This window comes from Nymphalis io, chromosome 23 (genome assembly GCF_905147045.1).
Source record: "Nymphalis io chromosome 23, ilAglIoxx1.1, whole genome shotgun sequence".
Classification (NCBI taxonomy): domain Eukaryota; kingdom Metazoa; phylum Arthropoda; class Insecta; order Lepidoptera; family Nymphalidae; genus Nymphalis; species Nymphalis io.
This window is the reverse complement of record NC_065910.1, coordinates 9834351-9848915: the sequence shown is the minus strand read 5'-3', so window position 1 is coordinate 9848915 and position 14565 is coordinate 9834351. Positions and strand designations below refer to the sequence as shown.

General features: G+C 36.3%; 1 protein-coding gene and 1 non-coding gene across 5 annotated transcripts in view; one reads left to right on the top strand and one right to left on the bottom strand.

Moving 5' to 3' along the window:
- Window positions 1-1428: 1428 nt before the first annotated feature.
- Window positions 1429-1632, bottom strand: LOC126777744 (small nucleolar RNA U3). The gene has a single exon (XR_007670087.1). It is a non-coding gene; the product is annotated as a small nucleolar RNA U3 (small nucleolar RNA).
- A 4759-nt stretch (window positions 1633-6391) lies between these two features.
- Window positions 6392-14565, top strand: part of LOC126777504 (uncharacterized) — a 32625-nt gene continuing 24451 nt past the window's right edge. For all 4 annotated transcript variants that reach the window (XM_050500519.1, XM_050500521.1, XM_050500518.1 and 1 more), the window contains exon 1: window positions 6392-6543. In XM_050500519.1, coding sequence (XP_050356476.1) covers window positions 6492-6543 — 52 coding nt within the window. In that variant the 5' untranslated portion in view covers window positions 6392-6491. The remainder of the gene's footprint in view (window positions 6544-14565) is intronic.

The window sequence follows — 14565 nt, the reverse complement described above, 5'->3', positions numbered from 1 at the left end:
CTCGCTTTGGAGAGAAATTACAATGGAATCCCAACATAGTTTTTCAACGGGATACCACGAAACGTTAAAAACAAAAACACGAGAGGAATTATCAAAAAAATTGGTGTGAGTGCCAAGGTAGTCACCAGAATTTATATGTAAATAATGAATATTACGCTGACGTGATCTTACCCTTACTCGCCTGACGCTCGAAGTCTCAGTTAGTCCCTACCATGTACTGAGCGCTAAGATGTGTAGGTACACATTAAAATAATATACATTAATGTCTCATACCATTATCTTATTAGTACCTTTCTATAGATTTTACAAAAATCTTTAATAGACTGCGACGTAAAATGTATTTGTCTGTATTACCATCATAACGAACATTTGTATGATGTACAAAATGAACTACAACCGTTGTATATACAGACGCGACCGCATTCAGATAACGACGTAGGTAACATACATATACTTGATATAATACTAATCACTATAGATGACGTCATCGTCATACGTAGCTCGTACATGCGTATATTCGCGAAGATTATTTTGCGGAAATACGCGACGACCTCGCGTCCAACCTTGGATCAAGGTTGGCTTCAAGACCGTGTCCCCTGTGAAGGTAAAACCTTGGGACAAGGACAAAACCTCGATCCAAGGGCGACCTCTAAACACGAGGTTACAGTCAATGTTACGGTTTTGTGAAAATTAGTACCATCGAGAGGGCGCTAGTGCTTTTATTGTTATTCAGTATAAATATAGACGTTACACGTATTGTTGATATGACGTCGAGTAATATGCGTGTAATACTTATCTTAGTTAAACGTAATGTCCGTGTGACAGACAGCAGTCTTTCATAGTAACTTATAGATTTAGTAATTTACTCATACAAATAAGGGTGGGCTTGATAGGTTATTATTACTAAGGGTGACAGTTATTAATAACATAGATATTAAAGTACGCAATTAGTTTACTGTGTGAACCGTCTACGCTGGGTGTTAGCTGAGTGCGGGTTGTCGCGCTTAGAGAGGGATCGTTTTTTTTTAAAGTTATTGTGTTAAAATTGTTTAGCAAGCTATAATATGTTATAATTTATTACTAATAACTCGTTTTAAGTGTCTATTTGAGTAATTCGAATTAATTTTTTTGTGGCACTACCCGCTACAAATTCTGTGGCTTTACACTCACATTACAATACTTTTATAATTTACTTTTATTAATACTTAGTTGAAAAAAAATGTTCATTTGTTTTTCCTTGCAACTTAATATTCACAATTTAATTTTAAACCTTAGAATATGATGGGATCTTTAGAATTTCAATGGTTAATAAATATTTATTTAATATCAACATCTGGACGTCATGTTAAAAATTTTATTGAACAGTAACAACATTTCAATTGTTAATATAATATTTATCAACGTTAATAAATAATAATGGTTCAAAAAGCCGCTCAGCCAGCGACAACGCCCCTCGCCCCCCTCCCGAAGGAGAGGGGTGAACGATCATCGAGGACTGACGGCCGAAGCTGTCGTCCGCCTCACGCTCAGGACGCCGCGCCACGTCTCCTCATCGCGACTGGTACGATCACACGTAGTGTGTTGATCTCGTGAAGAGCATACTATAGAAATGATCCTATGAAGTAAGGTCTTAACGATCAGTAAATTTTGAACGAGCCTCATTCGACGAGTAAAAATCTGGCCAGCGCGATTCAGAAATATTCTAACATTGCACAGTGACATCTTGTGGTATAAATGAAAATCTCTTAGTAATCAGCTGTTTAAGCTTATTAGTGACATCTATTGACATAATTTGAAGGCACATTGTTGACTGATTCACTGTTCTGAAGATATTTTGAACTTTCACATATAATATTAATTGTTTTAACTAGTCTTTTCAGCACAAGTAATTTGTTGTCTGCGATACACAAAACGACGACCTTAAGAAGGTGGCGGGCACCAACTGGATGCGGAAGGCAGAGGACAGGGAGCTTTGGCGCACCTTGGGAGAGGCCTATGTTCAGCAGTGGACAACGATTGGCTGTTGATTGATTGATTGATTGATTGATTGATACACAAAAAATGTTCATAGACCATGACTGTGTTGTATTCTTTTTGATTTCTATACTTCGAAAAATAATAATTAGGTCTTATCAGCGTCAGCGGTTGTGGTGGCTAGAACTATAACTTAGCAACAAATACCAAGTTTATAAATAAGGGCTCAGATTGAATCCATTCTAATGGTGCCTCCTGTTAATCTGCCTTCAGTAGAAATTATAAATCTCCGAGATATACTAGTATGATCATTGCAATCAATTGATTAAATTGCCGCGAAGGGCGAAGCCTATTTGAAGAATCTTATTTGAAAGTTCTTCATGATCGTCATCTTATTGAAGACATATTTTAAGCTACATAAACGGACTCCAGCATAAAATATCATACGTCATCTTAAGCAATGTACACGCCAATAGCACCTAGGATAGAGTATTGGCATATGAAGGCTTCGTAAAATGACAAAGAGAGCAAGTCTTTATCTACGCGACTATGTACGATAAATGTAAGGCACCATAATTTTTTTTGGAAATTTTAATAAAGTACATGCTGAAACGAAAGTATCTACAATAGCTCCAACATCAAACCACAATTTATATTTACGTAGATATCTATCTTATTTATCATAATGAAGTTTAAGTTAAATCGCTTGCTAACGAAATATTATTTCTTGATCTTTCCATGGATAAGTGAAAGTGGTAGTGTTATTTTAGGATTGATTCTATTTTAGAACAGCGACATCTATCGGCGTAAGTGAAAACATTTTTATTTATATTATTGTCTCGAAACTTCAAAATGTCGTTAGATGTCGCTGTACCATAATATAAGTGATAATTATTAAATCGATCTAAAATAATAAGTATCAAAAGTTCAAAGAATTTGTTCGATAAAAAATTACACAAAAAGATAAAATCATTTAAATTATAAAATTGATTTAATTAATAAAGTGCCAAGCGCCAATGGGGTTGATGGATACATGTGGTAGAATTTCATAAAATTCGTGTCCTAGCTACTTTTATTCTTTTTTTTACAGATATTCTTCAAAAAGGTACTCGGGCCCCTGAGAAGAACAAGATATGTGGGGATTTTTACCCACTAAAACCACTGCGATAACCGTCTTTAACACGGATCAGAGAGGGTCATGTCAATATAACATATCGGCGACCTTTCTGTGTTGTGCTCCGTTTGTGGCTCGTCAGAGCTCGCCACATCGGTCTCATGTCAAGCTTGTACGGTGACAATTCACGAAGCCTGGTTTCGAATCCCGAGTCTGTTATCCTCCCTTTCCTCTCAATGAACACGGGTTAAACCCGAATTGAGTATACATAACTGGGATATCAACATCAATAAATAATCGCTAGGAATTATTATCATTTGACGAAATAAACATTTCCACATTGATAAACAAAGAATCCAAAATTACAAATATTAATATAAATAAAACAATTTGTTGATAACGTTTATAAAGAAAAGTGTATTTCTACAAAACTCTTATCAACAACATAGTCAGTGGTTATCGCACGTAACGTGATATCTTAATTTCGCTACATTGCATAGAAAAACATATGGTTGTCTGTATGTAAGATAGCTAACCGAAGTTAGTTTTATCTAATTGTCACTACACATTTAGCTGGTGGTAGAGCTTTGTGCAAGCTCGTCTGGGTAGGTACCACCCACTCATCAGATATTCTACCGCAAAACAGCAGTACTTGGTATTGTTGTGTTCCGGTTTGAAGGGTGAGTGAGCCAGTGTAATTACAGACACAACGGACATAACATTTTAGTTCCCAAGGTTGGTGGCGTATTGGCGATGTAAGCGATGGTTAACATTTCTTACCGCGACAATGTCTATGGGCGTTGGTAACCACTTACCATCAGGTGGCCCATATGCTCGTTCGCCTTCCTATTCTATAAAAAAATAAAAAATAGATATAAGTACCTGGCGACTTCACTCGGTTTTCAGAACAGACACTGATAGAGCAAAATTATAATTAAAAACAAAATTTGAGCAAATTGCTAGAACCATTTAGTTATAGGTTATGATAATAATGTTGGGTTAAGCATGTATTCAGTGGCCGCTGTAGACCAAATGTAGGGATCAGCAACGTCAGCTGTACAAGGCCAAGTGAGTTTCCGAGTTAGAAAGAACGTTAATTTAAATAAGCTGAATTATAAACACGTTAGTGTATGAGTATATGGGTATCGATAATTTGAAAATATACTTTAATTTACTCGGTTTTATATGTCATCAATATTGTCTTAATAGACTGACTTAGTGTATCGGTTGCAGAACTTCATATGACTCGTGCAACCTACACCTTACCTTGTTTTCCATCAGCGCCGAGCACAAATAAGCACAAATTATTCACTTAAAAACTCAGTAGTTTGCTCAGATTGGACGTGTTTTTTTCCACTGTGCCTTCTAGACTGTCTTATTATTCCGACAGTTCTTCTCAGAACATTCTAGATTCCTATAAAGAACGTTGTTTGGATTTTAAAGTTCTCGTGTGACAGTTTCTCGCTTGAACAAAGTACTTAAGCTTAAAATTCCTCAATTTAAGCTTAAAATTAATACATATCTACTACTTTAAAGACCTTTTCAGTCTAATTTAATTATTATATTTATTAAATTTGTACTAGAATATAGTTGGTATGTTATCATAATGCAATACTATGTTTGAGATAAAATATTATCATAGGAGCATGTAACAATATTTAACCCCTGAACCGACGGCTATGTACCTAGACGAATATACATAAGTATATACATAATAATAGCAATCCTAGACGTCCTGTCCGTGTATATTTATATACTTCTGTGTACGATGAGGTTCTGTGTATAATGTTTGATGAGGTGTCCAATGATAATATAGTTTTGTGATAGCAAAACAAATACACGTAAAAAATAATTGAATGCTATTCGCCTACAAACAAAACAAGAATAGAAAATGTTTCTGTTCTCCAATACATATTAAATTCACATATATTATGTATTCATAGCGAAGAACGCTGTAGAAGTTATTAAGCTACAACGTCATCTAGTAGTGAGTGCCAGCAACTAATGGTTAGTATGAATATATTCATCAATATAAATGATAATTTGTCTAACAGCCTCTAATTTTATATTCTATAATTAAATGTGATGTAAATAAAAATATGAGTATTCATAGCCGTTTGCAGCGGCAGGAAGGGTAAAGATAAATAAACAACGTTGACCTTGAATTGACATGACGTCACTGCGAGATCAGAAATAGCCCGTGGTATTCATTACCCGTAAAAAAATATTGAGGTTTTTGTCTGAGCTTCGAAAATAAAATTAAAGATAATATATTTTTTTATATTAAAGCTAGGTGGGCGAGCAAATGGGCCACCTGATTGTAAGTGATCACCAACCCCCATAGAAGATGTTGGCAATGTAAGAAATGTTAACCATCGCTTACATCGCCAATGCGCCGACGTCTTATCCCTAAGACGTTTTGTCCCTTGTGTTTGTAATTACACTAGCACACTCACCCTATAAACCGGAACACAACAACAATACCAAATACTGCTGTTTTACGGTAGAATATCTAATGAGTGGCTGGTACCTACCCAGACGAGCTTGCACAAAGCCCTACCGCCAGTAAAAATAAGCTTATTAAGTTCATTTAATATTGCAGAAAACAATAATGTGAAAATTTTATTTATGACTAAGTGGCTAGCGTATATGGCTGCAAATTCCGAAGCTTAATCTTGGGGTCAAGCCCGTGAAAAATATAGGATTTTTATAATATAGGGTCATGAAATTCGGAAACACATAAAGATCAACATCTTGCACATGAATTCTTCCGGTCGCGTCGCATTTGCCGCCCTAGTGAATTATGAATGAGGACGATAGTTTACTTGTGTCTACGCACACACTAAAATATACCCTGGGAAGTTGCTAGTCAGTTGACATCATCATCGTTTATACCCAACCAGTCAAATCCTTAAGGCTCATGTATACATACAAACAGCATCATAAAAGCTACTCGCCTAGTTTTATCTTAAGCTTATATTTTATTTTATAAAATGTTACAGTGTTTTATGAGATATTGTTTGATAATCAGGCGGTAAACGTTTGACAATTGCGCACGCTTAGACAAAAGAAATAATTACACCGGCCCACTCAACCTACACAGATATCCAAAGCGTTGCTGTTGTTTTCAGAAATAATAATGAGTGTGTTGTATTATGAACACGTTCGCTCGGAGCCCTACGAGCATAAATAAACGATTCGATTTTTTTTTATTTACGAACTCTACAATAACATTTTTTGTTTACCAATCTTTAAAATTGATTTTTAATTTTCAAACATATCCGTATCACGAGCGTTGTGTTCAATATGATTCTGATAAACGTATTATCATATAAATCCTCAGTATAGTTTCACGCACGGAACGTAACAGACGTGTGCGCGCGCGCAGTGCAGTGTAATAACAATGATTAGACTCTGGATTTGCCTGGCTTTAATAGCCATATCGGGATGTAGAGGTAAAATATATATAATTGTATTGTAGTATTTTTCACTTGTCTTTGAACTGTTTATATATTTTTTCGGTTATACTTTTCGTTAACATGTGTCAAAGGTCTAATGAATCAGCTTAAACAACGACATTATAGATATTACGGTATATTGCTCAGTATATACTATATACTTAACTTTTTAAGGAATGTTTATATAGTTTTATAAATATATACATTTGTGTAGCATGTATGTTTTTGTGAGTGTGAGTAATGAAATTTCGATAAAACTTTCATTTTAATCTTCGATCTTCTATTTTTAATATGCTTTAATGACCCGCGAATGAAATTTCACGAGGAAACGAGATTACGAGTACACTATTATTGTAAATACATCGCGCGTCCAGACATTTCTGGATTACGACTTTCAACAATTTTAATATACAGTAACAGCCTGTTAATGTCCCACTGCTGGGCTAAGACCTCTCCATTTTGAGGTGAAGGTTTGGAGTTTATTCCACCACACTGTTCCAATGCGGGTTGGTAGAATATACATGTGGCAGAATTTCAATGAAATTAGATGCAGGTTTCCTCACGATGTTTTTCTTCACCGTCAAACACGAGATTAATTATAAAGACAAATTAAGCACATGAATATTCAGTGGTGCTTGCCCGGATTTGAACCCACGATCATCGGTTAAGATTCACGCATTATAACCAGTAGGTCATTTCGGCTCACGGGTCACAGGAGCCAAATACGATTAAATATCATCCCGTATCCCATACAATAACGACACCTATTATGTCCCATGAGTAATGGTAGATGTGACTAATGTCGTATGTCGTAGCTTATTTGAGGTTAAAATTTCCTTCATAACAAATCGTATCAAATCCTGTGGTTTAGCTGAACCGAACTAGATATAAACAAGGTAAATAAATATTTAAATCCTATGGCTACGAATGCCATTCTCAATTCGCTCAGTAGAATACAATAGTGCTGAAATGTGTGCGTAACCACGGTTGCACTCTCAATTCCATCACTCTCATAATCCAATTGGACAGTCCATCACGAACTGAGTTTACGCGTAGGACCATCGGATCCCATGTCTTCGAGATCTACAGCCTTTTGAGCTATCCACTAAATCATTGAGGTATTCACAGTCCTTTTGCGGGTATGAGCAATGTATGCTCCCCGCAGTGCTAGAATACTCTGGATAAAACGCTGGATCTGGATCAATAGCGAAATATATTAGTTGTCTTAATCTCGACCCCCCTCCGCCCTCCTCGCTAGTGCATATGGCAATGCGAGGCCATCCCGGCTGCCATCCTCCTCAGGGCCGTCTGAAATACCTCACGCATCCACGGCCCCAGTGGTACGCCCTATCTTTTAAGCCCCGGGCGTCGGGGCTGGGGGTGGTACCTACCCCGACGAGCTTGCACAAAGCCCTACTACCAGTATCTTACACATGTGTATTCACTATCCACACGAAATTGAAGCATGCAAACTCCAAACCTCTTTAACCTAGGCGCTAACCCAGCAGTGCTTTTTAATATTAAGTATGCTGTTATCAACTAATATCATAAATGCGTAAGTAAGTTTGTTTGTTTGTTACACTTTCACGTCTTAACTACTCAACCGATCTTCATTAAATTTTGCATACACGTTGTCAGGATACAGAAAAGGACATATGAAACGTGTTAATAAGTAAAAGTTCAATTATTTTATAATTGGTAATCTATCTCTGTTTTAATAAAAAATATTTTTTGTCGTAATTTATTTATAATATTTATAAAAAAATAATAATATTTTAATTTTATTTCCAATATAAATACTAGAGAATTATTTAAAGAATATACCATAAATATATGTATATATGGAAAAAATACAAACTACACAGATATAATATTACAAGTTTAAAAAAACACGCCGTCAATAAGATTGTCTTGTGGCATTGTAAAAATAAATAATATACGCATTATATATAAACTAAGGATTCTTGCGACTCAATCAGCGTTAGATTTTGTTTGACCTGATATATTCTCACACCTATGTTCAATATCGAGGTTATCAATATAGAGTATATATAAACTAAGGATTCTTGCGACTCAATCAGCGTTAGATTTTGTTTGACCTGATATATTCTCACACCTATGTTCAATATCGAGGTTATCAATAGTCTATATCACATTATCATATTCGTGCCTAATACAACATTTTTTCTGATAAATATATAAACTATTTTTCAGAAGCCACTTAAAATATAGTATACTTCAAAAATACAACATTTTACGCCAACAAAGTAAGTTATTCATAGTTATGTAAACTATATTTCCATGAATTTCTTCCATCTACTGACTGATGCGGAAGGCGGAGGACCGGGAGCTTTGGCGCACCTTGGGAGAGGCCTATGTTCAGCAGTGGACAATGATTGGCTGATATGATATGTTTATAATCACTGATAATGAACATTTATAATAATTTTGCTAATAGCTTTAAATACAATTGATGCCGAATATTCGCGTTATCATTCTGCAATACATTCTCTGAACAGTTATTCCAAGGTCAGTATAGTAAACGACGTATTGCTTTTATATATTTTTGGTCTTTATATCATGAAATGTAAAAGCGATATTTGTCTGCGGCAATTTCGGTTACAATTCCTCACGGATATCATAATTAGTAATCTTGATGATGTATACAATTTTCGTTCCAATATATTCGGAGATAAAGATCAATGCAGCGTGCACCAATTTATTTTACAATGTTGTACATTTAACAAGTATCAGGGATGAGCAGAAATAATTAACAAATATTTTGCACCTTATATGTTTACATTAAGGTTGGTTTTGGCTTGTTATTTTGATGGTTATTTAATACGTCATAGATACTTTATTACTCTGTTTTACTCCATTGTGCATGAAGTTCTAAAAATAGAGCAGTTTTGTCTTTTATAGCTCAAGACATATGTAGAGTTATATGTAAATATGTAACTCCACATGTAACCGTAGTTTGTCTTTATATCAAAGATTTTCATTAATTATAGATTAATTACGTGTATTAAGGAAATAAAACATTTAATTATTTCAACTTCACACATTTAACTTAAAAAAAGTACAGATAAGTTAAAACAACTGAATCAATAAAAATTAAAAATATGTAAAAAAAGACATTAAAAGTTAAAAGATATTAAAAAAAAAGCTATAACAATGGTTTAATGTTACAAAGTAATGTGACGCAACAACTAGCCTATCACTTAGCTCAACCTTGAGGATGGTTGGATGGTGGAACGAAGACAGCCGCCAGGAGACCTAGTCGTTGTTTAGAAGGAACGTGATATATATTTAGAGCAACGGTCTTGAAAATCTAAGTCACCATATAATTGTCAACATTCTTTAGGATACGACAAATAGGCAAATAATGAAATACCAGAATTTGATCGCTCGGCTGTAAAAAACGGATGGAACATTGTTTGTTTTAGATTTAAGCAAAATATTCATTAATTTGAAAAGATTATAAAACATTGATGAAAAGAGTTCGAATGTCTTGTTCTTAGAAGGCTAACTTATAGGTCTACAAGGCGCCTTGGGCTCCCACCAGCTGAGGGACCCGGTCATTGGCCTTAAATGTCAAAGTGCTTAGGGGCTTTCAACCAATAAGTCACATTTGAACACATTCCAAATCGACCAAGTCCGTGCCATCACCAAAGTTTGAATGAATCATATGAGTAATGACTTGATTGTCAATGTTTTCAAAATTAGCACTAAACGTATTACAAATGGCTTTAAGTATTCGAGTTTTGACGTTACTTATCAAAACTGATGATTAATGATGATGACAATAGACTTGATTCAAGTAGGTAGGTAGAAGTATTAATTTTGAATAAATTAATTATTTTACAATATTTTATTAAATGTAAAGCTGTCACTTGGCACTCTGGGCACGTACCCAGGGCTCCGCCATCGATAGGACCCCCTGCCAGATCAACAAGCAATAACCGATATTTTGCCAAACTAGTATGTGCCTAGGGCCTCCAACCGAGGCCCACAGCTCGGTTTAACCTATCTTGATCGGTTTTTTGCGTTCTATATATTGTACGTCAAATGCAAACGTATATTTATATTGCATATGAATACCATCTCTATCCTGAAAGTTAGATTGTGATGCCAATGCCTAAAATATATTGCATAATATAAAATTGTATATCCGTGAGGAATTGTAACCGAAATTGCCGCAGACAAATATCGCTTTTACATTTCATGATATAAAGACCAAAAATATATAAAAGCAATACGTCGTTTACTATACTGACCTTGGAATAACTTTTCAGAGAATGTATTGCAGAATATTTAAAGCTATTAGCAAAATTATTATAAATGTTCATTATCAGTGATTAAAAACATATCAATCAATCAACAACCAATCATTGTCCACTGCTGAACATAGGCCTCTCCCAAGGTGCGCCAAAGCTCCCGGTCCTCCACCTTCCGCATCTAGTCGGTACCCGCCACCTTCTTAAGGTCATCGGTCCACCCAGCTGGAGGGCGCCCTATGCTGCGTTTGCCGATCCGCGGTCTCTACTCTAGGACTCATCTGCTCCAACGGCCATCGGTCCTACGACTTAGGCCTCTGCCTCGAATTTTGCGGGCAGCGGGGCGGCGGCGGCGGCGGCGCGGCAGCGGGGCGGGCAATGCATACCTGTTCTCCAAACTAGCGGGCAGATCGCGCGGCACTATAGCGGTGTAGTGTTGTGTTCGTGGTTGTGTTGTCGAGATATTTGTTTTTATTCGCGAACGAAATGTCTGAAAAACTGCGACATCTTTTTGGTTCAAATTTATTCCTAACGCTCGATTTATTGTGGGCAAAAGAAGAAGTGGATCCCTACTATAGGGCAAGGAAAATAAATGACGAGTTTTATCGAAATTATGAAGAACAGAGACAAAATCCCGACAAATTCTACGACTAATAATTGGTTAATTATTCTTCTATTTTTATGGTTCACATCTTTGCTGTTCCATATGGGTGTCCTCTCAAAGATTGCCGAAATAATTAGCTCTTGCACGTCCGAAGACATTTTGATACGTCACAAAAAAAATGTACAACACTATACCTACAATGCGGACGCGCAACGCGGGCGGTCACCGCTTGACTGGAATGCACCGCTCGTTGCCCGCCCCCGCGCCGCTCCTGCACCGCTGTATTCGAGGGCCGGTCCATTTGATTATACGCGTAAGATCCTGCCGCTCCCGCGCCGCCGCCGCCGCCGCCCCGCTGCCCGCGAGATTCGAGGCAGAGGCCTTACGTGACCAGCTCACTGCCACTTCAGCCTGCTAAATTTGCAAGCTATGTCGGTGACTCCGTTTCTTTTCCGGATAACCTCATTAAACATAAAAAAATATAGACAAAGAAAATAAAAAAAAAAACGATATTTTTGTTAGAACCTTAAATACATACGTTACGTGGCAGGTTGTTTTCTGCGGTGGAATTTCGAGTTTGCTTTTACAGAATTGATCTGATACCTGTCGAGTGTTGTGCCATCAGATTATGAGATTGAGGAAGTCAAATAACTCGTAAAATATCTCCTGAATTTTGCAGTCCTCGAATTATAAATAACTACTGTACAAATCATGACCATGTGGAACAAGATTATCACCATAAAAAATTAAACAAATACTATCATTTGTTATCCCATTACCATTACCTTATTAAAAAGTAAATTGTTTTAAACAGTGTCACCCAGTAAATAGTTGTCTTCCATTGTCTTGTCTGATACTCCAGAGTTTTCTTTCAATCAACAGCCAATCGTTGTCCACTGCTGAACATAGGCCTCTCCCAAGGTGCGCCAAAGCTCCCTGTCCTCCGCCTTCCGCATCCAGTTGGTGCCCGCCACCTTCTTAAGGTCGTCGGTCCACCTGGCTGGAGGGCGCCCTACGCTGCGCTTGCCGATTCGCGGTCTCCACTCTAGGACTCGTCTGCTCCAACGGCCATCGGTCCTACGACATACGTGACCAGCCGTGGAGTACCGGCTTAGAATAGTACTCCCCCAATCTCATCCTGTGGGTGTCGTAAGAGGCGACTGAGGGACGGGGAAAAGGGGGGATGGGCAGCAGCGTCCCCCCTCCCATAAACATCTTACCCCCTACTGCGCTCGCCAACACGCCTGCCCAGCGCGGCGAGTATGGGCAAACCCCTCCCTAAATGGCAGATGCGCCCAAAAAAAAAAGAGTTTTCTTTATCAATATCAAATTGTAAAGGACTTATATCTAATCTATTATAATGTTAAGTACATCAAGAGTGTTTAACACTTTAATGGACAGCGAGGATGCGGAACTGATGTTTAGTTTTATACTGACTTTGCCAATTTATGACTTGGCCCATAGATAATATTAGTTAAATAACTTTGATTTAATTAATCACTACTTACACCATAAGTCTAAGATTATGACATAGGATTTGTATACAATATAAATTTAAAAATAAAAAGTTAAAAAGTGTTCAAAATAATAAAAAATAAATAAAAGTCTAATAATCAATGTACGCTTAAAATAAAAGTTTAACGTACCCGAACATATTCCAGGGTCTATATATTATATGAACTGCCCGTCTCGTTTTCGTTCTGGTGAAATAATAAAAAATCCTGGAACCCGATCACATCGCCACCTACCGTGCCCAAGCTAAACCATCTAGGGACCCACTCAAACACACAAAAATGTTACGTATTAAAGATAACCAATAACAATACACTGAAAACATTTACAGAAGAATTACCTTTATATATAAAGATTTTATATCTTACTATATATATATCTATATAGCCCCAAGGAAATACATATATGGGCTGTTTCTTTTCCCCTAAAACGAACACACGCATACACGTCGTCAGCTGTACAGAGAAAAACAGACGGTACCTAACACACCTACATGTGGCCAAGCTGCGTGCGAAAATTAGTTATTCATAAAGGAACTATTTTTAAATTTTATTTGTTTTTATTTATTTAAGTAATCCATGTAATACATGTAAATAAATGGTTATTATGTAGATTAAAATAATATAAATACAATTCTGCTCGACTGTACTAATATAGATCGCTAGATGTCTTGGAATCGTGATGTAGTTTATTAGAACCGGTCCTGTCATTCAACAGCGGTACGTTTCACGCTCCGGGAATCCACGACAACGGCTTTCATACGCAACTCTGTATCGCTTTGTACTATTTTTGCCAAATTCTGTTCGTACCTAATAAACTATTTGTCGGTGACAACATTGAGCAAATTCCTTAATCCTGATATTACAGTAAGTTCAAGTATATACTGAAGTACCGCGTATTCCCGCGAAGCTAAGGTATTTAATTCGTTAATAAATAACGCCTATCGCTTAATATAAGATTATATAGTTTATAAAAAAGCGTGGTGACTAATTTTCATTCAAGATATAGTATAAATTTGCCCAGTGTCTAACCAAATTGTATTTCCCTTAAAATCATTTATTTTTCTTCAGCGCACCGACAAAATTTCTTTGCAGCAGTTAAGGTTCCTAAGGATGGCAAATTGTTACTATTGTTAAGCCGGCTTTTTGTACATTATATACTTTGTGCAATAAAATGTTAAATAAATAAACGATCAAGACAAGAGAGAGATTGCATTGAATTATGAACATTATTTTGCAAATTAACGCTTAAGTTTTGGGAAACTCTGGAAAAGGTTATCTGCGCTGCAAAATAACCTACAGAGATAAGGCGAATCACACAAACAACATGACTGTAAACGTTATTTGTTCTAGAGCAGTCATATCATACCAGTATTTACAATAATTAACGGGATTCCCCAAAATATGTAACGGTTAGAGACAACGCACAGCGCAAAGAGTACATTAATTATTATTACGTCATTAATAACTCTTTTATTTTAACTAACTTTTTTGTTTCATTTGAAAATAACATCATCAACGTCTAAATATTAATATTAAATATTGAATTAAGTACGTTCTTAAAACAATATTTTAATCTCTAATCTATTCCGAAAGATAAATAAAACATATAAATTTGTATAATGTA